This window comes from Elephas maximus, chromosome 1 (genome assembly GCF_024166365.1).
Source record: "Elephas maximus indicus isolate mEleMax1 chromosome 1, mEleMax1 primary haplotype, whole genome shotgun sequence".
In the NCBI taxonomy this organism is placed as follows: domain Eukaryota; kingdom Metazoa; phylum Chordata; class Mammalia; order Proboscidea; family Elephantidae; genus Elephas; species Elephas maximus.
In genome coordinates this window covers 136,696,477-136,723,179 of record NC_064819.1, presented here as the reverse complement: position 1 = coordinate 136,723,179, position 26,703 = coordinate 136,696,477, and the positions used below count along the sequence as shown (strand labels likewise).

The 26,703-nt window shown below is 39.6% G+C and overlaps 2 protein-coding genes across 5 annotated transcripts in view; one reads left to right on the top strand and one right to left on the bottom strand.

Moving 5' to 3' along the window:
- The window catches only part of CGAS (cyclic GMP-AMP synthase), a 115,071-nt gene that overhangs the window by 31,090 nt on the left and 57,278 nt on the right, over window positions 1–26,703 (top strand). The window lies entirely within an intron of this gene.
- Window positions 14,296–26,703, bottom strand: part of DDX43 (DEAD-box helicase 43) — a 41,298-nt gene continuing 28,890 nt past the window's right edge. Inside the window, exons 14-16 of the mRNA XM_049895621.1 lie at window positions 16,372–16,510; window positions 15,282–15,369; window positions 14,296–14,628 (exon numbers count right to left, since the gene is read on the bottom strand). Of these exons, the coding sequence (XP_049751578.1) occupies window positions 14,512–14,628; window positions 15,282–15,369; window positions 16,372–16,510 (344 nt within the window). The 3' untranslated portion in view covers window positions 14,296–14,511. The remainder of the gene's footprint in view (window positions 14,629–15,281; window positions 15,370–16,371; window positions 16,511–26,703) is intronic.

Here is a 26,703-nt window from a genome sequence, read left to right as displayed (position 1 = left end):
ATGGATCGGTCTGAGTTTGTTGATATGGGCCCACTAAGCACAGATTCTTCTTTCAGTGTTTTAGCTCCAAAGGTTAGGAAAGGATCTGATAGTTTATTTGGTTGGTTTGCTGAAGCATGGATTACGTGGTGGCCTACGTTAGATCGAGTTGAAGTGTCAGACTTGCCTTAGTATATTGTAGAAGAAGGTATACAAAAGGAAATTGGCATGTTAGAGTGGATTCATCAGATTAAACCCACAGACCCACACATGGAGTGCCCAGAGGAACAAATTTGTGAAGGGAGTCCCAGCATCCTTGAAGACTGCTGTGATTGCTATTTTATGTAAGTCAGATTTGATTGTGGGAACTGCCCCAACTGAATTAATACACATAACTGCAGTGGAGCTGATTGGACCATGTGGTGATAAGGGCCAAGTGGTGGCACTCAATCAACAAAGACAAGGTGGGCATGCTAAGCATAATGGACAGCAGGGCCAAAGCAGTAATCAGAATAGTGTGACTCCAATGGACTTACAGCATTGGCTACTTAGTCACAATGTCCCTGGGAGTAGAATAGATGGGAAATCTACTAAATATTTACTTGATCTGTATAAGTGGAAGAATTCTAGGTCAAGTGAATGGCAGTCTAACTGAAATCTCCAGAATAGAGTCACAGCCCCTCAACTGATTTCCAGGCTTGAACCAATTTTTAAAGACCCACAATCCCCTGAATGAAGCAGAGGCCAGGTTCCCTTGAGGAAGGACCCTACTACGATGACAAAAACTTATACTGTTAATCTTTGTCCCAGCCTTCCCCAAAGGAATCTACAGCTTTTTATGAGAGTAATGTGTTCATGGGGGAAAATGAAATAATCATGTTTTTCAGGGATTACTGTATACTGGCTCTGAACTGACACTAATTCCAGGAGACCCAAAATGTCACAGTGACCCACCAGTCAGAGTGGGGGCATATGGAGGTCAGGTTGTTAATGGAGTCTTAGCTCAGGTTCATCTCACAGTGGATCCTGTGGGTCCCCAAACCCATTCTGTAGTGGTTTCCCCAGTTCCAGAATGCATCATTGGAATAGATACACTCAGCAACTAGCAGAACCCCCACTTTGGATTCTTGACAATTGAAGTACAGGCTACTATGGTAGAAAAAGCCAAGTGGAAGCCATTAGAATTGTCCCTACCTAGGAAAATTGTAAAATAAAATAAAATAGAACAATACCACATGCCTGGAGGGATTGCAGAGATTACTGACACCATCAAGGACTTGAAGGTTGCAAGGATGGTGATCCCCCACCACATCCCCATTCAAATCACCTATTTGGCCTGTACAAAAAACAGATAGATATTGGAGAATGACAGTGGATTACCATAAACTTAACCAGGTGGTGACTTCAACTGCAGCTGCTGTTCCAAATGTGTTTCCATTGCTTGAGCAAATTAATACATCCGGTACCTCTCCCCCATGGAATCCTTCACTATTGCAACTCAAGTCTTGAATTTTTTAAGTTCTTTCAGCTTGAGAAACACTGAGCATGTTCTTCCCTTTTGGTTTTCTACCTCCAGCTCTTTGCACATGTCATTATAATACTTTACTTTGTCTTCTCAAGCCACCCTTTGAAATCTTCAGTTCTTTTACTTCATCATTTCTTCCTTTTGCTTTAGCTGTTCGACATTCGAGAGCAAGTTTGAGTCTACTCTGACATCCATCTTGGTGTTTTCTTTCCTGTCTTTTCAATGACCTCTTGCTTTCTTCATGCATGATGTCCTTGATGTCATTCCACAACTCGTCTGGTCTTTGGTCATTAGTGTTCAAAGCATCAAATCTATTCTTGAGATGGTCTCTAAATTCAGGTGGGATATACTCAAGGTCATTTTTGGCTCTCATAGACTTGCTCTGATTTTCTTCAGTTTCAACTTGAACTTGCATATGAGCAATTGATGATCTGTTCCACAGTCGTCCCCTGGCCTTGTTCTGACTTATATTGAGTTTTTGGTCGTCTCTTTCCACAGATGTAGTTGATTTGATTCCTTTGTGTTCTAACTGGTGAGGTCCATGTGTATCATCACCATTTATGTTGGTGAAACAAGGTATTTGCAATGAAGAAGTCATTGGTCTTGCAAAATTCTATCATTCAATCTCTGGTATTGTTTCTATCACCAAGGCTGTATTTTCCAACTACTGATTCTTCTTCATTGCTTCCAACTTTTGCATTCCAATCACCAGTAATTATCAATTCATCCTGATTGCATTTTCGATCGATTTCAGGCTGCAGAAGCTGATGAAAATCTTCAATTTCTTCATCTTTGGCCTGAGTGGTTGGAGCATAAATTTGAATAATAGTTGTATTAACTGGTCTTGTATGCACATGGATATTATCCTATCACTGACAGCATTGTATTTCAGGATATATCTTGCAATGTTCTTTTTGATAATGAATGCAACGCCATTCCTCTTCGAGTTGTCATTTCTGGCGTAGTAGACTATATGATTGTCCGATTCTGAACGGCCAATACCAGTCCATTTGAGCTCACTAATGCCTAGGATATTGATGTTTATGGGTTCTATTTCATTTTTGATGATTTTCAATTTTCCTACATTCATACTTCGTATGTTTCAGGTTCTGATTATTAATGGATGTTTGCAGCTGTTTCTTCTCATTTTGAGTCATGCCACATTTGCAAATGAAGGTCCTGAAAGCTTTACTCCATCCACGCCATTGAGATCGGCTACAATGAGGAAGCAGCTCTTCCCCAGTTGTCTTTTGAGTGCCTTCCAACCTGGGGAGCTCATCTTCTGGAACTATATCAGAAAATGTTCTGCAGCTATTCACAGGGTTTTCACTGGTTAATTCTTTTTAGAAGTATGCTGCCAGGCCCTTCTTCCTAGTCTGTCTTAGTCTGGAAGCTCAGCTGAAACCTGTCCTCCATGGGTGACCCTGCCGGTATCTGAATAGCAGTGGCATAGCTTCTAGCATCACAGCAACACGCAAGCCCCCACAGTATGACAAACTGACAGAAGAAAAAATTCAAGCCTCGAGTTGTAGTAGTGAAGGATTCTATGGGGAAAATATTAAATGACACAGGAAGCATCAAAAGAAGATGGAAGGAATACACAGAGTCATTATACCAAAAAGAAATAGTCAATGCAACATATGAAAAAAATCAAGAATCAATGGTACTGATGGAAGAATTCCAAGATGCACTGAAGGCATTGGTGAAAAACAAGACTCCAGGAATTGATGGAATATCAATTGAGATGTTTCAACAAAGGGATACAGTGCTGGAAGTGCTCACTCATCTATGCTAAGAAATTTGGAAGACAGCTACCTGGCCAACCGACTGGAAGAGATCTATGTTTATACCTATTCCCAAGAAAGGTGATCCAATTAAATGCTCAAATGATCAAACAATATCATTAATATCACAAGCAAGCAAAATTTTGCTGAAGATCTTTCAAAAGTGGCTACAGCAGTATATCGATAGGGAACTGCCAGAAATTCAGGCCGGATTCAGAAGTGGACATAGAACCAGGGATATCATTGCTGATGACAGCTGGATCGTGGCTGAAAGCAGAGAATACCAGAAGGTTGTTTACCTGTGTTTTATTGACTAGCAAAGGCATTCAACTGTGTGGATCATAACAAATTATGGATAACATTGAGAAGAATGGGAATTCCAGAACACTTAGACTGTGCTCATGAGGAACTTGTACGTAGATCAAGAGGCAGTTTTTCAGACAGAACAAGGGGATACTGAGTGGTTTAAAGTCAGGAAAGATGTGCATCAGGGTTGTATCCTTTCACCATACCTATTCAATCTGTATGCTGAGCAAATAATCCTAGAAGCTGGACTATATGAAGGAGAACAGGGCATCAGGATTGGAAGAAGACTCATTAATAACCTGCATTATGCAGATGACACAACCTTGCTTGCAGAAAGTGAAGAGGACTTGAAGCACTTACTAATGAAGATCGAAGACCACAGCCTTCAGCATGGATTGCACCTCAACATAAAGAAAGCAAAAATCCTCACAACTGGACCAATAAGCCACACCATTATAAACAGAGAAAAGATTGAAGTTGTCAAGGATTTCATTTTACTTGGACCCACAATACCCATGGAAGCAGCAGTCAAGAAATCAAAAGACGCGTTGCATTGGATAGATCTACTGCAAAGGACCTCTTCAAAGTGTTGAAAAGCAAAGATGTCACCTTGAAGACTAAGGTGTGCCTGACCCAAGCCATGGTATTTTCAATTGCATCCTATGCATGTGAAAGCTGGACAATGAATAAGGAAGACCGAAGAAGAATTGATGCCTTTGAATTGAGGTGTTGGCGAAAAATATTGAATATACCATGGGTTGCCAAAAGAATGAACAGTTCTGACTTGGAAGAGGTACAACCAGAGTGCTCCTTAGAAGCAAGGATGGTGAGACTGCGTTTTATATACTTTGGACATGTTGTCAGGAGGGATCAGTCCCTGGAGAAGAACATCATGCTAGGTAAAGTACAGGGTCAGCGGAAAAGAGGAAGACCTTCAACGAGGTGGATTGACACAGTGACTGCAACAATGAGCTCAAGCATAACGATTGTAAGGATGTTGCGGAACTGGGCAGTGTTTTGTTCTGTGGTACATAGGGTCGCTATGAGTCAGAACTGACTCGATGGCATCTAACAACAACAACAACCTGGTACATGGTATGCAACTATTGACCTTGCCAATGCCTTTGTCTCGATTCTGGTTTTGAAGGAACACCAGAAGCAGTTTGCCTTCAGCTAGCAAGGCCAGCAATACACCTTTACTGTCCTTCCTCAGGGAAATAGCAACTCTTCAGCCCTATGTCATAATTTAGTTTACTGTGACCTTGATTGCCTTTCCCTTCCACAAGATGTCACAGATTACATTGATGACATTATGCTGGCTGGACCTAGTAAGGAAGAAGTGTCAGTGACTCTGGACTTATTGGTAAAACATTTGTGTGCTAGAGGGTGGGAAATTAATCCCACAAAAAATTCATGTGCCTTCCACCTCAGTCAAATTTCTAGGAGTCCAGTGTTGTGGGGCATGTCGAGATTTTTTCTTCTAAAGTGTAGGATAAATTGTACATCTGGCTCCTCCTACAACTAAAAAGGAGGCACAAAGCCTAGTGGGCCTCTTTGGATTTTGGAGGAAACATATCTCTCATTTGGGTGTGCTACTCCAGCCTATTTATAAAGTGACTCAAAAAGCTGCTAGTTTTGAGTGGGGCCCAGAAAAAGAGAAATATCTGAAGCAGGTTCATGCTGCTGTGCAAGCTCTGCCACTTGGCCCAAAAGATCTGGTTGATGCAATGGTGCTTGATGTATCAGTGACAGATAGAGATGCTGTTTGGAGTCTTTGACTGGTCCCGTAGGTGAATCACAGTGCATACCCTTAGGATTTTGGAGCAAAGCCCTGCCATCCTCTGAAGACAAGTACTCTTCTTTTGAGAAACAGCTTTGTTCCTAGGCCTTAGTAGAGACTGAATGCTTAACCATGGGCCACCAAGACACTATGAGGTCTAAGCTGCCGATCATGAACTAGGTGTTGTCTGACCCACAGAGTCATAAAGTCAGATGTGCACCGCAGCACTCCATCATTAAAATGAAGTGGTGTATACAAGATTGGACTGGAGTAGGACCTGAAGGTACATGTAAGTTTCATGAGGAAGTGGCCTAAATGCCCATGGTCTCCACTCTTGTCACATTACCTCCCCTCTTCCAGCCTGCACAGACGGCCTCATGGGGAGTTCCTTATGATCAATTGACGGAGGAAGAGAAAACTCGTGCCTGGTTAACAGATGGTTCTGTGTGATCGATATGCAGGCACTACTGGAAAGTGGACAGTGGCAGCATGGCAGCCCCTTTCTGAGACTTCTCTGAAGGATGGTGGGGAAGGGAGATCCTCCCAATGGGCAGAACTTTGAGCAGTGCACCTGGTTATTCACTTTACTTGGAGGGAGAAGTGGCCAGATTTGCAATTGTATACTGATTTGTGGGCTGTGTCCAATGGATTGTCTGGATGGTCAGGGGCCTGGAAGGAACGTGTTTGGAAAATTGAAGACAAAGAGGTATGGAGAAGAGGTATGTGCATAGACTTCTCTAAATGGGCCAAAGAAGTGAGGATTATTTGTGTCTCATGTGAATTCTCACCAAAGGGTGACCTCAGCAGAGGAAGATTTTAACAAGCAATCAATAGGATGACACGGCCTTTGAAAACCAGTCACCCTCTTTCCCCAGTCACTCTTGTCATTGCCCGATGGACTCATGAACAAAGTAAAGTGGCCATGGTGGCAGGGATGGAGGTTATGCATGGGCTCAGAAATGTGTACTTCAACTCACCACGGCTGACTTGGCTACAGCCACTGCTGAGTGCTAAATCTGCCAGCAGCAGAGACCAACACTGAGTGTCCAATATGACACCATTCCTCGAGGTGATCAGCCAGCAACCTGGTGGCAGGTTGATTACATTGGACTGCATCCATCATAGAAAGGGCAGCATTTCATTCTTACTGGGATAGATACTTATTCTGGATATGTATTTGCCTTCCCTGCACGAAGTACTTCTGCCAAAACTACCATCGTGGACTCACAGAATGCCTTAACCACCATTGTGATATCTCACATATCATCGGATCAAGTGACTCACTTTACAGAAAATGAAGTGTGGCAGTGGGCCCATGCTCAAGGAATTCACTGATCTTACCATGTTCCTCATCATCCTGAAGTAGCTGGCTTGATCAAACAATGGAATGTCCTTCTAAAGCAAAATGATGGCACTAGGTAGGTGGCAATGCTTTGCAGGGTTGAGGTGATGTTCTCTAGGAGGTTGTATGTGCTCTAAACCAGCGTCCAGTATATGGTGCTGTTTCTCCTATAGCTGAGATTCATGGTTCCAGAAATCAAAGGGTGGAAATGGGAGTGGCATCCCTCACTATTAGCCCTAGAGACCCACTCTCAAAATTTTTGCTTCCTGTCCCTGTGACCCTATGCTCTGCAGGTCTAGAGCTCTTAATTCCAAAGGGAGGAATGCTCCTGCCTGGAGACACAATATGGATTTCATTGAACTGGAAGTTAAGAATGCCACCCAGCCACTTTGGGCTCTTTATGCCTCTGGATCAACAGGCAAAGAAGGGAGTTACTTTTTGGCTGGTGTGATTGATCCTGACCACTAAGGGAAAATCGTGTTGGTGTTGCGTAATGGAGGTAAAGACAATTATGTCTGGAATACAGGAGATCCCTTAGGGCATCTGTTATTGCTACCATGCCCTGTGATTAAAGTCAACGGAAAACTACAGCACCCAAATTCTGACATGACTACTAATGGCTCAGACCCTTCAGGAATGAAGATTTGGATCACCCCACTAGGCAAAGAACCATGACCAGCTGAGGTGCTTGCTGAGGATAAAGGGAATATGGAATGGGTGGCAGAAGAAGGTAGTTCTAAATACCAGTTATGAGCATGTGACCAGTTGCAGAAACAAGGACTATAATTGTTATGAGTATTTATTCTGTGTATGTGTGAATGAAATATTTTTGTTTTCTGCACTTACGTAAAATATAAGATGTAAACTGGGCTAATGTGGTTGTTCATGTTAGTTGCATAATGTTAGTTGCAAGTATGACTTTGTAATTGTCTTTATTTAGAAATTGTGTATGATTTAAGGAGATGCGTGCAGTTGACAAGGGGTGGACACTGATGGTTAAGGCTGTGTTTCAACTTGGTTGGGCCATGATTTTCATTTGTTTGGCAGTCATGTAATGATGTAGCCTGACAATTATGTAATGATCTAGTTTGGCTGTTATGTAATGGTGTAATTTGGCAGTTATGTAATGATGTAATCATCCTCCACGATGTAATCTGATGTGATCAGTCAATCAGTTGTAAGATGAGTTTCCGTGGGGATGTGGTCTGCATCCTATGTATATATGTACTTTCTGGCAAGGCTCACTGGCTTTTGCTTGCTCTGGATCCTGTGTCCAGCTCATCATCATCTGACCTCTAGTTGTTGGGACTTGAGCCAGTGACCTGCCATATTGCCTGAGGATCTTGGGATTCGTCAGCCTCCACAGCCTGTGAGCCAGAGGCCTGCCATCTGACCTACCAATCTTGGGTTTGTAAGCCCTTCCAGCGACGTGAGTCAGGGGAAGCCTCCAGCCTGATACCTGACCCACAGACTTGAGACTTTCCAGCCTCTACAACCACATGAGCTATTTCCTTGAGATAAATCTCTGTCTCTCTCTGTCCCTGTCTCTCTCTGGATCCCTGGTGGTTAAGAGCTTGGCTGCTAACCAAAAGGTTGACAGTTTGAATCTACCAGCTGCTCCTTGGAAACCCTATGGGGCAGTTCTACTCTGTCCTGTAGGGCCACTATGAGTCAGAATCAACTCCACTGCAACAGGTTTGGTTTTGGTTTATACATACATACATCTATACACCTATCTACCTACCTACACACACACACACACACACACACACATATATATATATATATACACTTCACTGGTTTTGCTTCTCTAGAAAATCCAGCCTAAGACAAAAGGCAATTTTTAACTCCCCCCAAAAGAAAATTAATCATACCATGATTTGAAAATATTGCTCAGTTGTAGTGTTTGTGAAGTTATGGTAATGTAAACATTGACTTTTAAACTTATGAAAATTATGATTAACTTTATGTCAGTCATAGAAAACAGGATGAATACCTATGGGTGATAATGGTGTGGAGGAGTGGGAACTATATTAGTTCCCTAGTGCTGCAGAACACATTACTACAAACTTAGTGGCTTCCAACAACACACATATATGATCTCAGTTTCTATGGGACAGGAGTCTGGGTGCTGCTCTGCTCAGGGTCTCACAAAGCTTCAATCAAGGTGTTAGCTGCCATCCTATTTGAGGCTACACTGGGAATGGATCTGATTTTGTTGGTAGAATTCAGTTCTTTACAGTTGTAGGACTGAGGGCTTTAGTTTTCTTGCTGGCTGTTGGTGAAAGGCTGCCCACAACTCCTAGGAGATACCCTCAGATTCTTGCCACAACATAGGTTGGTCACAATATGGCTGCATGTTATTTCAAATCGAGCAACAGAGGGAGAGACTCCAGCAAGAAGGGTATTACAGTCTTACCTAATTAATCACATACACATAATCCATTGCCTTTGCCATATTTTATTGGCTGGAAGAAAGTCACAGGACCTGCCCATACTCAGACGGGGAGGGGACCATTCAAGTGTGTAAACACCAGGTGGGGATCATGGGAAATGGCTTCTCATTGGGTTTCTTTGGAAGTATGTCTCTTAGTTGATGGCCACAAGTTATGCATTTATTGTATAATATTATTATGTGAAGAGGGCAAAATATGCATAAATAGTTGAATTTATTTTAAAAGAACTATATATACGGCGGTTAAGTGTTCAGTTGCTAAGCAAAAGGTAGGCAGTTCAAATCCACCAGCCGTTCCTTGGAAACACTATAGGGCAGTTCTACTCTGTCCTTTAGGGTTCTGTGAGTCGGAATCAACTCGAAGTCAATGGGTTTCATTTGGGTTTTATATATAGTCTCATGGAGCCCCGGTGGCACAGTGGTTAAGAGCTCAGCTGCCAACCAAAATGTCAGCAGTTCGAATCTACCAGTCACTACTTGGAAACCCTATGGGGCAGTTCTACTCTGTCCTGTAGGGTCACTATGATTCGGAATCGCCTTGATGGCAACAGGTTTTATAGGCTCATAGACATAGGAAAAAGTAAGGGAAGTTATATAAAAAGATGTTTTATTGTGAAAATGTTCAAGCATACACAAAAGTATCACACACAGAATCATATTCCCGCATCAGGAATATCAACATTCCAATCCTCTGGTTTCATTTATGGTCATTGACTTAAATTAAAAAAAATTTTTTTTTTTCATTTCTAGAAGTTCCAACTGGTTCTTATTCCTACCTTCTGTGTCACTTTTTATAATTTCCTCTTTGTGGCAGATATTCTCAAGCTTGTTTTATTTATTTAATCATAGGATAGTTTTATAATCTGTCTGATAACTTCAGTATTTGTAGTGTATTTCTGCCGTTCCTATTGCTTCTTCTCATTCTTACTTGTGGTACCATGCTTGTGTGCTTGTTTTTTTTTTTTTTTTTTTACCGAGTACTGCTCATTATTTTTGAAAAATTATTTGTGGGGATTCTTTTTGGCCTGGTATGAGGTGCTGTCCTGCAGAAGAGAATTTGTGTTTGCATTTGCCAGCCTTCTGGGGACACCACCAGTCGGTGGACCACCTCAAATCAAGGTCGCCTCTTCAGCTTCCCTGGACCACCTGAGCAGTGTGAACCTGGAGAACCTGGGCTGCACATCTGTGTAGCTTGAGCTACAATTTCTTTATTTTTGTTATTATGCTCTCCTTCCCCCTTTCATTTTACCCTATGCTCCTCTCAGCGCCAGGGCAACCTTGCTTGTAATAACCAGGAAGATTTACTTTTGGTTCACCTTTACTTTAAGGTTAATAGCCCTTCAGGCTCCTAACTTACTGTGAGGGGGTTTTTATTTAAACTCCCCACTTGAGTGGATGCTGGGGTTTTATTTTTGTTGCCAAGACCAAAATTCATTTTGTCAGTGTGGGAAGCAGCAGTATTGGGCTTCCCTAAGTGTGCTGACTGTTGTCCCTTGGAGGGATTGGTAAAACTATGCCTGTGAAGTTGTTACAAGAGATTGGCTCCTGTGAGCCACAGGGCTTCTGAGTCAAGGTGGACCCTGCACCCACCAAGGTGGATCTAGTCTCTTGCCCCTGAATTGTCACCTGAGAGTGCCAATAGTATAACACCTGAATGGTTATATGCACTGCTGCAAGGACTACTCCCACTGAGAAACACCGACAGTGCCCTGCCAGCAAGCTGAGTTTCCTGTCTCCTATCCTCCTCACTCTGATGCCAGGTGAGGCCTTGGGTGGTGGTGAGTCTGAATGTTTACTTGGGCCTAAGAAGCGCCTCCCACCCCCACACACCTGTGGCCTTGCAGAGCAGGATCAGTGGCTTGGAGTTGCCTGTGCTCTGCTTCACTCTCCGAGTTCCCATTTTCCCTTAGCTTTTGCACTCCTCGTTCCTTCCTGTCCCTACCAGCTCTCCTGCTTTTAAGGAGACTTTTTAAAATAACAGCTTTATTAAGATATAATTCCCATAACATGTACTTTACCCACTTAAAGTGCACAGTTCAATAATATTTTTTTTTAGTATATTCACACCTTCACTGGGAATATGTTTATAGCACATTTTATTATGTTGGTGTGTATATTTCATTTATTTCAGTGCATAGGTTGGTTTAATATTTTCTTTTACAAAACTTTACTCTTATTATAGTTTTTGGTAGGTCTTTGCAATTTTTATGCTATAAACGTATTTCCTTATTACTATTCAATTTTTTCTGAACAGGTTATACATGCGGATGCCAAAAAAGTAAAAAAGTACCTAAGGACAGTGAAAGGAAAGTATCATTTCCACACGTTACTCAGCTGCCCATTTTCCTTCCCAGAGATAATCACTGCTACCTTAAGTATCCTTCCAGGAATATGCTTATATACATTTGTATATTCTAGTAAAAATAACTACTACTTGGTACAGATAGGACTGACTCAGCCTTTATTTTAAAGAGATCCTCAAAGTGGTTAACATTACTGCTGTTGTCATTAAGTGCTGTTGAGTTGTTTCAACTCATAGTGACCCCATGTGACAGAGCAGAACTGCTCCATAGGGTTTTCTAGGTTGTGATCTTTGTGGGAGCAGATTGCTGGGTCTTTCTCCTTTGGAGCCACTGGGTGGTTTCAGACCACCAACCTTTCACTAACTGTTGTACCACCCAGGCTCCTTATCTCATCCCTTTAAATGTTTACATACTATTGCACTGCAGAATTCAAAACATTTTCTTTAGGGTTTTTTTTTTTTTTTTGCATTTATGTTCATAGGTGAGAATGACTTAATTTAATGCTGTTCTCCCTCAGTTTTGATATGTTAACTTTATGAGTTTAAAACTCCCTGTTTTTTAATGTTCTGGCACATAGGAATTACTTTCTCCTTGAGGCCTTTCATGCCTTTGAAAGTTTAACTACCTGAAGTTAATTTTGGTAATTTAGGAAAATATAAAGCGATGAATTCTGTGAATTTTCAGATTTGTTGATATAAAGTTTACACTGTATTCTCCTATAATTTATGTCTCCATAAAAAACAAAAAAACAAACCACTGCCGTCGAGTCTAAATACCCTAAGGTATTTAGAGTGGCCCCTCCACCTACTACCCCTATCTGGCTTATGATAAACTCTTCTATTTGGTCTTACTGAAGTATCAGCTTTTGGTTTTCATTGGACCCTGTATTTTCTAAACCATTCTTTTACCTCTGTTTCCTTTCTTCTGCTAGGTTTTCTTGTTAATCTTGTTATGGCTAATGCCAGGAAACTATTATTGCATGAATGAATAATGTAAGGTGAGGTAATGAGGGACTAAACTAATTACACATGCACGCATAATTGTAAATACATATATACAATTCTAAAAGCTAAAAAAGTAGCTATTATATACTGTGGTACAGATAACACAAAGCTATAAGGGGAAGATGAGGATGAATGTGATTAATCAAACTTTCACGGAGATGAAATTTGATTTCCTAGGATTTATTTTAGCATGGAGCTATAGGCTAAAAGTTTAAAGAAAAACAGCTGTTGTGTATTTTGATCCCACAAAATAATTTTTTTACTGTTTCATTTCAGTGCTTCTTTGAAATAGATAAATGAAGTGTAATCATTTAAGGAAAGTACACACAACTAAAATACTATTTAGGAAACAAAAAATTAAAAGGTTATACAGAAAGACGAAAAACAACTTTTCTTTTTAATCATGGACATTAACATTTATTTTGATAACAGTATTTCACTGCCGTGACAACATCTGAACAAGCACTTGTACAACATCACAGGAGACAACGTTTAAGTGGAAAGAACACTTTCTAACACTACATTCCTTAATATCCATGGAAAAAAATGTTTCAACTCCAGTTTAAATACTTTTGATTTTATTAAAGAAAGTATAAAATATTGAATTTTACATTTTAAACACTATTATTTGAAGAATCAGTCACATCTCTTCATGCTGCCAGCATGTTTCTAATACTTCCATGACTTAAATAGGATATATCTTCGGACAATCTCGAATCCTAAAAAATAAGTAAGATAAAATGTAAGTTTCTGTTTCTATCATTCTTGGATTTTGAAGTAATACTTTCAAAGAGTCAATATAAAAAAGACATACCTGCTGTTAGATTAAAAACTCTCCTTTTCAAAATTAAAGAGCATAGCTTACACATTGTGCTGTGAACCTGGCTTTCATATTTTCTCTCTGTATCTCAGAGGCATTGTGATTGATTTCCTCTGCTCTCATACTCATTGCATTTAGCTCTGTCTAGTTTATTACTTCATTCCTTTGAGTTTTTAAATTTCAATGACTTTTTCACTTCTAGATTTTCCTTTTTTTCCTTTCTCACAAGCCATCAATTTCTGTTTTTATTTTTTGAACATTTCAGACATGTTTATTACAAAGCCCTTTTGAATTACTTCATCAATGCTCTCAATCCAGAGTCATGATATACGTTATTGTTAGTGTGTTATTTTTCATGAGCAGAATAGTTCCTGGATCCACTGCATTTCAGCTGTTCTCGGACATTTTTAAAATCAGTTTCTCAGCATGAGGCTTCAGTAAGGGTTAGAATTTAGCCTTCACAGAGTTCTTGTGGTTCACTCTTTCCCCCCTCATCTGCTTCCACTCCAGGGCAAAGGCTCGCTACAGTGCTAAATACTCAGGTTAGTAAATGCGAACTTAAACACCCATGTATCCATCACACAGCTTTGGGAACTTTTTTTTTTTAATATATTTTACCTAGCATTTCTATGAGTTTGACGTAGAATGGAAGGTTTTCTGTATTAGCTCAGTTCACCACCATCTTAACAGGAAATGCTTTGCTTTTTAACACTTAAGACATCTTAAAGTCTGTTCGCATGTTCTCTAACAACTGCAGAGCATATCAATGTCCCATAATTTATTCATCTCGTCCCCTACTGGACATTTAGGTTGTTGTCTTTTGCTGCTACATAAATCTTTACTTGTATGTGCAAATATATTTCTAGAATACATTCCTAGGAGAGGAATTCCTGGATCAAAGGGTATGTGTACTGCAATTGATACATTACCAAATTGTTCTCCAAAGAAGTTATACCAAGTTATAGCTCTACCAACTCTTATTACAGATCTTTTTGTATAATTTAAATTTATTCTCTCAACTCTAAATTAGTACAACTTCTAAACCTATATAAAATACTGTAAGAGTAACACTTATTGAAAAAAAGATTCCTAGAGATAATGCTGATTGAATTAAGCATACCAATAAAGCCTAGTTTAAGAGAAAGCAAGCATCTGCAAGTCCATGAGTTAGTTTTTACCTCCAGTGGCCTGGTACCACTTTTCATTATACACATTAATAATAAAACTTCTTGGGTTTCCCTTGAGGTCTTCCCAATTTTTTTTCCATTTCCTTTTTCTGTTTATTGGCCTTATATCTCTCAGCCATTGACACAAGATCCTCTGGGACACTCTGAAATTATTAAATGTGTTAGGATTCTGAGTATTTTCTTTCACTATTTTTTATAGCTTTTCTACAATATGCCAAAATGCCTCCCAATCATTTCAGCCAGCGAAATCTGCACAACTGTTAGATAACACTTTTACATCTTTCGGATGGAATGAAATTTGCCTCCCTGCCTATTAACCCCTGAATCTATCTTAAGGACTTATCTTAAAAACACCCATAATATGTACTCCCTGCTTGTATAGCCCTTCAGTTGCTACCCGGTGTCCTCGGCATGCCCTTATCTAGTGCCGTTTTCTTTATACTCTCTCTCACCTCTGGGCCTGAATATGTTCCCTGTGCTAGAACACTTTCCCCATTTTCTAGGGCTCTCCTCACCCCCACCTGACTGGTTTCTTCCTCAGCAGGGCTTTCATTGACCCTTCCCCATTAGATTAGGTTCCCTAGCTATATACTCCTATAGCTCCTTATCTTTGCCATGCTGTAGCCCTTATAGCATGTTTAATTACTTGTTTAACATCTCTCTTTCCTGAGAAGCAGTAAGCTCCATGAGTAGGGAGCTTTTGCATAATTACATCCCCAGTAACTTACATAAACAAAATGATGAAACACTGCAAAAGTGATTAGAGGTAGACTTCTAATGAGTGGCATATTCTCACCTGATTTGCTCTTTCCAAAATATTAATCAATTCAGTGGCAATCCTCCAGTCATTTCTGGTGATAAGAGTAATTGACACACCAGTTCTCCTTTAAGGAGGGGAAAGAAAAACTCATGTAATTTGTTTTATAATCTGTATTCATGATTCAGTTAACAAAACAGCAGAATAAAAAACAACAGCAAAACCTCAACTCTTTCACACTCCAATTATTTACTATGTATTAAGAATTAAGGTCATGCAAACTGATTTGTAATCAAAATAATCTGCAGTTGTTTAAAACATCATAAGGAGATAGTCATGTGCCGCTTAACATGTTTGGGGCAACATCTGACTGCATACATTTCAGTACTGCTTGGGTTGCGAAAGCCCAACTTACATACAACCCATGGTTATGAACCAACCCCCGGTAAAGCCTATTATATTAAAAAATTGAGGTACATACAATGGTTTGTAATAATGCACATCAAAACATTATTATTATTACTGTATTGTTGTTAAAGATGTTTTACTGTATCTAGAAGTGTTTCTTTAATGTTTTTTATACATAGAAAGGCACATTATATACTATATATGAAAAACATTTGGCTAACTGATGTTAAATACGAATCATATCTAATTGTTCCAACTTACGTACAAATTCAACTTAAAGACAGATTTAGGAATGGAACTCGCTCGTAATCTGTGGACGGCCATTCTATTTCACAGATGGTATAGTGGACATTAAGTGATGCATGCCTATATGATAATTGAGTTCTTGAGGGGCAACTCCTCTGTCATATGCATGCCAACTTAGAGAATTTGTCAACAACATTCAGAGGAGCCACTGGGTACAGCTCAATACTGTGATACTATAGATACGAAGTAAAGAGTGGAATCAGAAACAGTTCAATGAAGCCAATCATGGAGTGATCTGGCTGAATCTGGAGCAGACCAATTGGACAGGGATAAAGCAGTCCAAGCAGGTTCTGAGGAGAAGCAGACAATTTCCAGTAAAAGAGAACAAAATATTTTCCTGGTCAAGAATAATGTGTGCAGAAAGTAATGAGAAGGATTGGAATTCCACTTTTAAGAATAGACTGTGCTTACTCACCCTGCTCTTCCAGTGCGCCCTACTCTGTGGACATATTCTTCAATGTTCCGGGGGAAATCATAATTATAGACATGTGTGACATCGTGGACATCAAGACCTCGGGATGCTAAGTCAGTAGCAATCAATATTCTCACTTTACCTAAAGAAGAAAGCCAAATGCATATGGACATATTCTGGCATAAACCAACCCAAGACATACATGAAAAGTGTATCTTTTCTTATTATTTAACCAGATGAACTATTATTGCTTACATTAACATGTTTACTAAGATATTTGAAAATGAGAAAGGAATACTTAATGTCCTTTTTTTTTTTTTTAACTACTAGCCATTTACAACATAACAGATATCATAATTCAGCAAACGGTCCTTGAAAAATTAAAAAATTTCAAGAACCAATATATATCTTAAAGCTAAAAAACTACCATTTAAAAAATATAGAACAGTATTGGCTAAACATGGTTTTGGAGAAGGAGCTGGAAGAAGGGGACAAGTTACTCAAAATCAATGTTAAAAACACCCCTCAGAATAAATTAGGAAATAGTAAAATGTTATCTCTATTCAAAACTTTAACATTGTATTTGGAGAGCTGGAGTTACAGGGAGCTTTCTTTATTGTGAAAAAAAAAAAAAAAATCACTATGAGCAACATTTCCAAGTAACCTAACTGGGTTCCAGAACAAAGCCAAAAAATATTTAAAGGAATACCAATAAGTCTAGCGCTCAAAATGTAAATTTTCTGTAACAGTGAACAGAATAATATGACCCATAACTACAAAAAAGGAAAATTGACAGCAACAAATCCAGAAATGACATCAAAGAAAGAATTTGTAAATAAGTTAGTTAAAGTTATTATAACTATATTCCATACATTCAAGGAGGCAGAGAAAAGAACGAGCATATCAAGGAAAGATACGGAAGATAAGAAATAACTTAAACCTCTAGAGGTTAAAAAAAAATGGGATGAAAAATACATTGGGTGAGATTAACAGCAGATTAGTGCAGAAGTAAGGATCAGTGAACTAATTTGAAAACAGAACAATAAAAACTATACAAAATGGAAGAGAAAAAAGGCTGAAAATAATAAACAGATCATTAGTGAGCTGTGGGACAACTTCAAGTGGCCTGATAAATATTAGAGTTCCTGGAAGAGGGGGGAACAGGAAAATATTGAAGAAATAATAGCCAAAACTGTTCCAAATTTGATGAAAATTATAATCCCACAGATCCAAGAATCTCAAAGCAGAAGTAATCAAAATGTTTGAAATCACTGATAAATATTATTTGAAGTAGACAGTGATAAATTAAAGTTGTACACTGTAGACATGATGTTAAAGCAATCACTAGAGTAAAAAAGCAAAGAAGTATGGCTAATAAACCAATGAGATAAACATGGATTCATAAAAATAATCCAAAAGAAGGTAGAAAAAATAGATATTAAAAAGATGGAACAAAAAATAAACAGCAAGATGGTAGATAAAATGCAAAGTAATCTACAATGACAAACAGCATAGCAGTGGTTGCCTGGGAACGGCGTAGGAAATGACGGCTGGATTACAAAGGACACCAGGAAACTTTTAGGGGTGCTAGAAATGCTCATTATCTTGATTGTAGTGATAGTTCCATAGATGTATATGCATGTCACACGGTACACTTTAAATATGTGCAGTTTCCTGATAGAGAACACAACAAAGAACCGGAGGGAGCAGGAGAGTAGTGGGATGCAGACACCAAACTCTCGTAAAAAGACCAGACTTAATGGTCTGACTGAGACTAGAACGACCCTGGAGGTCACGGTCCCCAGACCTTCTGTTAGCCCAAGACAGGAACCATACCTAAAGCTAACTCTTCAGACAGGGATTGGACTAGCCTATGGGAAAGACAATGATACTGGTGAAGAATGAGCTTCTTGGATCAAGTAAACACATGAGACTATGTTGGCATCTCCTGTCTGAAGGGGAGATGAAAGGGTAGAGAGGGTCAGAAGCTGGATGAATGGACACGAAAAGAAATAGAGAACGGAAGGAGCGTGCTGTCTCATTAGGGGGAGAGCAATTAGGAGTATTTGGAGAGGTGTTCATAAATTTTTGTATGAGAGTCCAACTTGATTTGTAAACTCTCACTTAAAGCACAACAAAAATTAAAAAAAACTGTGCAGTTTGTTGTCAGTTTTACCTCAATAAAGATATTTTAAAAAAGTATGGTCAGCAATCTATTAATGGGCCTCAATCAAAAAGATTGGGACAAAGTTCGCCCTGGTCACTGTTACATAACGGGATTATTCGTGAGACCCCAGCATGAAACAATTGTGGGCTATCCATTGCCTCCGCTCAGCTTCCTTCCTTACCAAGCAATCTTTTTAATACTCTGGCCTCCCAGGTACCATACCACAAAGGTATACGCTTCTCAAGTAAGTGAATAGATATTCACTAAAATCAATATCTTAGTATTCTGCTTTAAACATTAGTCATTTTTGAGTTTGGCTAGTTAGTTCTCAAACATGCAATCAAGATGTATTGGTAATTACTGGTGATTGGAATGTGAAAGTTGGAAACAAAGAAGAGGGATCAGTACTTGGAAAATGTGTTCTTAGAGGTAGAAACGACAACGGAAATTGCATGACAGAATTTTCAAAGACTAATGATTTATTCATTGCAAATACCTTTGTTCTTTTTTTTTTTTTTTTTTTACTATGGTACCCAGCCCCCAGCCCCAGCAACTTGGTCCCTCAAGGTTGTCTCTAGGAAACTTCTAAGACTTTGCTTTGGTCAAGTTGTGCTGACTTTCCATAAAGTGTGTGTTGTCTTTCCCTTCACCAAAGTTGACATTTGTCTACTATCTAGTTAATGATTTGTCCTCACCACCTCTCCTTACCCTCATAACCATCAAGGAATGCTTTTTTTTTTTTCCTATGTGTAAACCTTTTCTTGAGTTTTTATAATAGTGGTCTCATACAATATTTGTCCTTTTGTGATTGACTTATTTCACTCAGCACATTGCCCTCCAGATACATCGATGGTGTGAGATGTTTCGAGGATTCATCATTGTTCTTTATCATTGCGTAGTATTCCATTGTGTGTATGAACCCTAATTTGTTTATTCATTCATCTGTTGATAGGCACTTGGATTGTTTCCATCTTTTTGCTACTGTGAATAGTGCTGCAATGAACATGGATATGCATATGCCTATTCATGTGATGGCTCTTTATTTCTCTAGGATATATTCCTAGGAGTGGGATTGCTGGGTCATATGATATTTCTATTTCTAGTTTTTTAAGGAGGTGCCATACCATTTTCCACAGTGGTTGTACTATGTTACATTCCCACCACCAACACATAAGAGTTCCAATCTCCCTGTAGCCTCTCCAACACTTACTACGTTATTATTATTTTTTTTTTTAGTGCCAATAATGTAGGGGTGAGATGGTATCTTGTTGTAGTTTTTTTTAAATAATTTTTATTGTGCTTTAAGTGAAAGTTCACAAATCAAGTCAGTCTCTCACACAAAAAACCCACATACGCCCTGCTACCCACCCCCATTTACTCTCCCCCCAATGAGACAGCCTGCTGTCTCCCTCCACTCTCTCCTTTGGTGTCCTTATCGCCAGCTTCTAATCCCCTCCACCCTTTCATCTCCCCTCCAGGCAGGAGATGCCAACATAGTCTCAAGTGTTCACCTGATCCAAGAAGCTCACTCCTCACCAGCATCCCTCTCCAACCCATTGTCCAGTCCAATCCACGTCTGAAGAGTTGGCTTCAGGAATGGTTCCTGTCCTGGGCCAACAGAGGGTCTGGGGGCCATGACCACCGGGGTCCTTCCAGTCTCAGTCAGACCATTAAGTCTGGTCTTATGAGAATTTGGGATCTGCATCCCACTGCTCTCCTGCTCCCTCGGGGGTTCTCTGTTGTGTTCCCTGTCAGGGCAGTCATCGATTGTAGCCGGACACCATCTAGTTCTTCTGGTCTCAGGATGATGTAAGTCTCTAGTTGATGTGGCCCTTTCTGTCTCTTGGGCTCATAATCACCTTGTGTCCTTGGTGTTCTTCATTTTCCTTTGATCCAGGTGGGTTGAGACCAATTGATGCATCTTAGATAGCTGCTTGCTAGCGTTTAAGACCCGAGATGCCACTCTTCAAAGTGGGATGCAGAATGTTTTGTTAATAGATTTTATTATGCCAATTGACTTAGATGTCCCCTGAAACCATGGTCCCCAGACCCCTGCCCCTGCTATGCTGGCCTTTGAAGCATTCAGTTTATTCAGGAAACTTCTTTGCTTTTGGTTTAGTCCAATTGTGCTGACCTCCCCTGTATTGTAGTTTTGATTTTCATTTCTCTAATAGCTAATAGCTAACAATCACGAACACTTTTTCATGTGTCTGCTAGCTGCCTGAATGTCTTCTTTGATGAAGTGTGTTCATATCCTTTGCCCACTTTTTAAGCAGATTATTTGTCTTGAACACTGGGTAGCTAAAGCGAAAGGAAGAAATGATGAAGTAAAAGAGCTGAACAAAAGATTTCAAAGGGCAGCTGGAGAAGACAAAATAAAATATTATAATGACATGTGAAAAGACCTGGAAATAGAAAATCAAAAGATAAGAACATGCTCAGCATTTCTCAAGCTGAAAGAACTGAAGAAAAAATTCAAGCCTCAAGTTGCAATACTGAAGGATTCTATGGGGAAAATATTAAACAACGCAGGAAGCATCAAAAGAAGATGGAAGGAATACACAGAGTCACTATACCAAAAAGAACGGGTCGATGTTCATTTCAGGAAGTAGCATATGATCAGGAACCGATGGTACTGAAGGAAGAAGTCCAAGTTGCACTGAAGGTATTGGCGCAAAACAAGGCTCTAGGAATTGATGGAATAACAACTGAGATGTTTCAACCAACAGATGTGGCACTGGAAGTGCTCACTAGTGTATGCCAAGAAATTTGGAAAACAGCTACTTTGCCAACCAACTGGAACAGATCCGTATTTATGCCTATTCCCAAGAAAGGTGATCCAACTAAATCTGGAAATTATTGAACAGTATCAGTAATATCACACGCAAGTAAAATTTTGTTGAAGATCATTCAAAAGCGGCTGCAGCACTATATCAACAGGGAACTGCCAGAATTTCAAGCTGGATTCAGAAGAGGATGGGGAACCAGGGATATCATTACTGATGTCAGATGGATCCTGGCTGAAAGCAGAGAATACCAGAAAGATGTTTACCTGTGTTTTACTGACTATGCAAAGGCAGTCAACTGTGTGGATCATAAAAATTATGGATAACATTGCAAAGAATGGGAATTCCAGAAGGCTTAATTGTGCTCCTGAGGAACCTGTACATAGATTAAGAGGCAGTCGATGGAGCAGAATGAGAGGATATTGCATGGTTTAAAGTCAGGAAAGGTGTGTGTCAGGGTTCTGTCATTTCACCATATTTATTCAATCCACCTGCTGAGCAAATAATCCAAGAAACTGGACTATATGAAGAAGAACTCAGCAACAGGGTTGGAGGAAGACTCAACAACCTGAACCTGCATTATGCAGATGACACAACCTTGCTTGCTGAAAGTGAAGAGAACTTGAAGCACTCACTGATGAAGATCAAAGACCATAGCCTTCAGTATGGAATACACCTCAACATAAAGAAAACAAAAATCCTCACAACTGGACCAATAAGCAACATCATGACAAACGGAGAAAAGTTTCAGGCTGTCAAGGATTTCATTTTACTTGGATCCACAATTTATGCCATGGAAGCAGCAGTCAAGAAATCTAAGGACATACTGCATTGGGCAAATCTGCTGCAAAAGACCTCTTTGAAGTGTTGAAAAGCAAAGACATCACCTTAAAGACAGGTGTGCCTGACTCAAGCCATCGTGTTTTCAATTGTCTCATATGCATGGGAAAGCTGGATTACGAATAAGGAAGAGTGAAGAATAACTGACACCTTTGAATTATGGTGTTGGCAAAGAATATTGAATATGTTACGGACTGCCAGAAAAACAAACAGATCTGTCTTGGAAGATGTACTGCCAGAATGCTCCTTAGAAGCAAGGATGGTGAGACTATGTCTCATCTACTTTGGACATGTTATCAGGAGGGATCAGTCCCTGGAGAAGGACATCATGCTTGGTAAAGTAGAGGGTCAGTGAAAAAGAGGAAGACCTTCAACAAGATGGACTGACACAGTGACTGCAAGAATTGGCTCAAGCATAATGATTGTGAGGATGGTATGGGACTGGGCAGCATTTCATTCTGTTGTACATAGGGTCACTATGAGTCAGAACTGACTCTACGGCACCTAACAACAACAACAACATTTGTCTTTTTGTTGTTGTGGCATTGACGTATTTTGTAGATTTTAGAGATTAGACCCTTGTTGGACATGTCGTAGCCAAAATTTTTTTCCTAGTCCGTAGGTTCTCTTTTTAATATTTTGGTGAAGTCTTCTGATGAGCATAAGTAGTTAATTTTTAGGATCTCCCAATTATCTAGTGGTGTTTGTGCAGTGTTAGTTATGGTTTGTACTGTATTTATGCCATGTATTAGGGCACCTAATGTTGTTCCTACTGTTTCTTCTATGATCTTTATCATTTTAGGTTTTATATTTAAATCTTTGGTCCATTTTGAGTTAGTTTTTGTGTATGGTGTGAGGCATGGATCCTGTTTCATTTTTTCACAAATGGATATCCAGTTATGCCAGCACCATTTGTTAAAGGCTGTCTCTTCCCCATTTAATAGACTTTGGCGTTTTATCAAAGATCAGCTGACCATAGGTAGATGGATTTATCTCTCGGTTTTCAATTCTGCTCCGTTGGTCTGTGTGTCTGATGTTATACCAGCACCAGGCTGTTTTGACTACCCTGGTTGTATAATAGGTTCTACGATCAGGTAGTGTGAGGCCTCCCACTTCGTTCTTCCAAAAATGATTTACTTATCCAGGGCCTTTTCCCTTTCCATGTAAAGTTGGTGATTAGTTTCTCCATCTCGTTAAAGAATGCTGTTGGTATTTGGATTGGAATTGCGTATCTGTAGATCACTTTGGGTAGTACTGACATTTTTAGTGTTGAGTCTTCCTATTCATGAGCATGGTATGTGGTTAAGAGCTCGGCTGCTAACCAAAAAGGTCAGCAGTTCTAATCCACCAGCTGCTCCTTGAAAACCCTATGGGGTACTTCTACTCTGTCCTACAGGGTCACTATGAGTCAGAATCAACTTAATGGCAATGGGTTTGTTTGTTTTTTCTTTTGGTTTCTGGCAATAGTGTTTTGTAGTTTTCTTTGTATAGGTTTTTTATGTCCCTGGCTAGATATATTCCTAAGTATTTTTATCTTCTTGGGGGCTACTGTAAATGGTATGGATTTCCTGATTTCCTTTTTGAGGTTCTTCTTGTAGGTGAAGAGAAATCCAACTGATTTTTGTTTTTTGATCTTGTATCCTGCTACTCTGCTGAATCTATTAGTTCCACTAGCTTTCCTGTGGATTCTTTGGGGTTTACTGTGTCCAGGATCATATCATCTGTGAACAGGAATATTTTTACCTCTTCGTTACCAAACTGTATGCCCTTTATTTCTTTTCCTTGCCTCATTGCTCTATCTAGGACTTCCAGCATGATGTTGAATAAGAATGGTAGTAAAGGGTTCCCGTTCTCAGGGGGATTGCTTTCAGTCTCTCTCTGTTGAGAATGATCCTGGCTGTTGGTTTGTATAAATGCCCTCTATTATGGCAAGGAGTTTCCCTTCTGTTCTTATTTTGCTGAGAGTTTTTATTAGGAATGAGTATTGGACTTTGTCAAGTGCCTTTTCTTCATCAACTGAGATGATCATGTGATTCCTTTGTTTTATGAATGTGATGGATTACATTGATTGATTTTCTAATGTTGAACCATCCTTGCATACCTGGTATGAATCCCACTTGGTCATGATATATATATATATATTTTTTATATGCTATTGAATTCTATTGGCTAGAATTTTGTTGAGAATTCTTGCATCTGTATTCATGAGGGATATTGATCTGTGTTTTCTTTTTTTATGGTGTCTTTGCCTGGCTTTGGTATCAGGGTTATGCTGGCTTCATAGAAAGAATTCAGGAGTATTCCTTCCTTTTCTATGGTCAGAAATAGTTTGAGTAGTATTGTTGTGCATGCTTCTCTGAACGTTTTGTAGAATTCTCCAGTGAAGCCGTCAAGAGCATGGCTTTTTTTGTTGTTGTTGGGATTTTTTTTTATTACCTCTTCAATCTCTTCTTTTGTTATGGGTCTGTTTAGTTTTTCTACCTCAAGTTTGTGTTAGCTTGGGTATGTAGTATGTTTCTAGAAATTTGTCCATTTCCTCTAGGTTTTCAAATTTGTAGGAGTACAATTGTTCGTAGTATTCTGTTACGATCCTTTTTATTTAGATTGATTCTGTTGTGGTATCACCCAGCTCATTGCTTATTAGGGTCTTTAGCTTCTTCTCCTGCTTTTCTTTTGTCAGTTTGGGTAATGGTCTGTCAATTTTGTTGATTCTTTCAAAGAGCCAAATTCTGGTCTTGTTGATTCTATTTTTTTTTTTTTTCTCTTCTCTATTTCATTTATTTCTGCTCTAATTTTTATTATTTCCTTTCTTCTTTTGCTGCTTTTTTTTAATTTGACTTGTAGGGTTAATATTTGATTTTGGCTTTTTCTTCTTCTTTGATGTGTGCATTTTTTGCTATAAATTGACCTCCTAAGCACTGCTTTTGCTGTATTCCAAAGGTTTTGGTAAGATGTGTTTTCATTCTTATTTGATTTTATGAGTTTTTCTATTCCATCCTTTATTTCATTTATTGCTTAGTAATTTTTAAGCAAGGTGTTGTTCAGTTTCCATGTATTTTCTTTTCCTTGCAGTAATCAGTAACAGGAATAAAATTTTTTAAAAATTAAAAACAATTTTTTAATTTTATTCCTGTTACTGATTGCTACTTTTATGACATTGTAATCAGAGGAGATGCTTGGTATTATTATAATATTCTGGATTTTGTTGTGGCTTGCTTTTGTATGGTCTCTTCTGGAGAATGTTCCATGTGCATTGGAAAAGAATGTATACTGAGTGGAATGTTCTGTATATGCCTATGAGGTCAACTTGGCTGATTATTGCATTTAGATCTTCTTTATCTTTACTGAGTTTCTTTCTAGATGGCAAATACCCTTTTTCAACAATATAAATGACTATACATGTGAACCTCACCAGATGGAATACACAGGAATCAAATTGACTACATCTGTGGAAAGAGATGATGCAGAAGCTCAATATCATCAGTCAGAACAAGACCAGGGACTAACCCTGGGACAGACCATCAATTGTTCATATGTAAGTTCAAATTGAAGTTAAAGAAAATTAAAACAAGTCCATAAGAGCCAAAATACGAGCTTGAGTATATCCCACCTGAATTTAGAGACCATCTCAAGAATAGATTTGGAGGCAGGGCCAAGACAGCGTGATCACTCTTACAACAAAGACCCAAAAACACAGGTGAAACGATTATATATATGACAAGCTAGGAGCTCTGAACATCAAAGGCAAAGTTAGAAAATGGATTGAGTGGCAGGGGAGGGAGAGACGGTTCAGAAGTGGCGAGGAGTTGCCGGACAGGAATCGCCAGGAACCCTCAGGCACCATTCCCTGGAGCGACCGCAGTGGGGCTGGCAGTAGCATTCCAGATGCGGTTTTCTCAGGAAGAGACAGCAAGCTGCAAAGCCTACTCACACCTCCAGAACCAAAGAATAACGGTGCTTTCAGCAAAAGCTAAGTACTTGTGTTTCTTTTAATGCACCCTCAGCCCCCAAGCTGACTTCAGTGGCTGTCGATTTCCTTGGGCCTGAGATAGGTCCTGCTACATGACCTGAGCCATTCTCCTGGCCTTGGAGAAGGAATAAATTCACAGTTAGGGGAAAAGATAATCTGCCAGCTCCACTAAGCTGGGGAGCTCAGGATAGAGGCAGTTCCTGTCCAGGCACAAACGGTCTGCAGACTTTGAATACCTTTCACCCCTGCATGGACCTGTGTGGGTCCATTTCAGGAGAATAGGCCCTGTTGGCAGACTGCAACTATTTCAGCTGTGCAGTGGAGAGGTGGGTGTTTGATGTTTGACACCACTTTACCTACTAAACAGGGTCCTCACCTACCCACATTAGGGGCCTAAGGACTGGTGGCTCCACCCACGTCAGCTAGCCACCAGCAACAGGGATCCAAAGATAAGTGGTACCTCCTAGTTCTTACAACCGAAAGCACTGGGTGTCCATGGTCCAGCTGCAGAACCCACCCACCAGCGCACTCCAGGGAACAGGGACATGCTTTCCTCACAGACACTTGGAGGA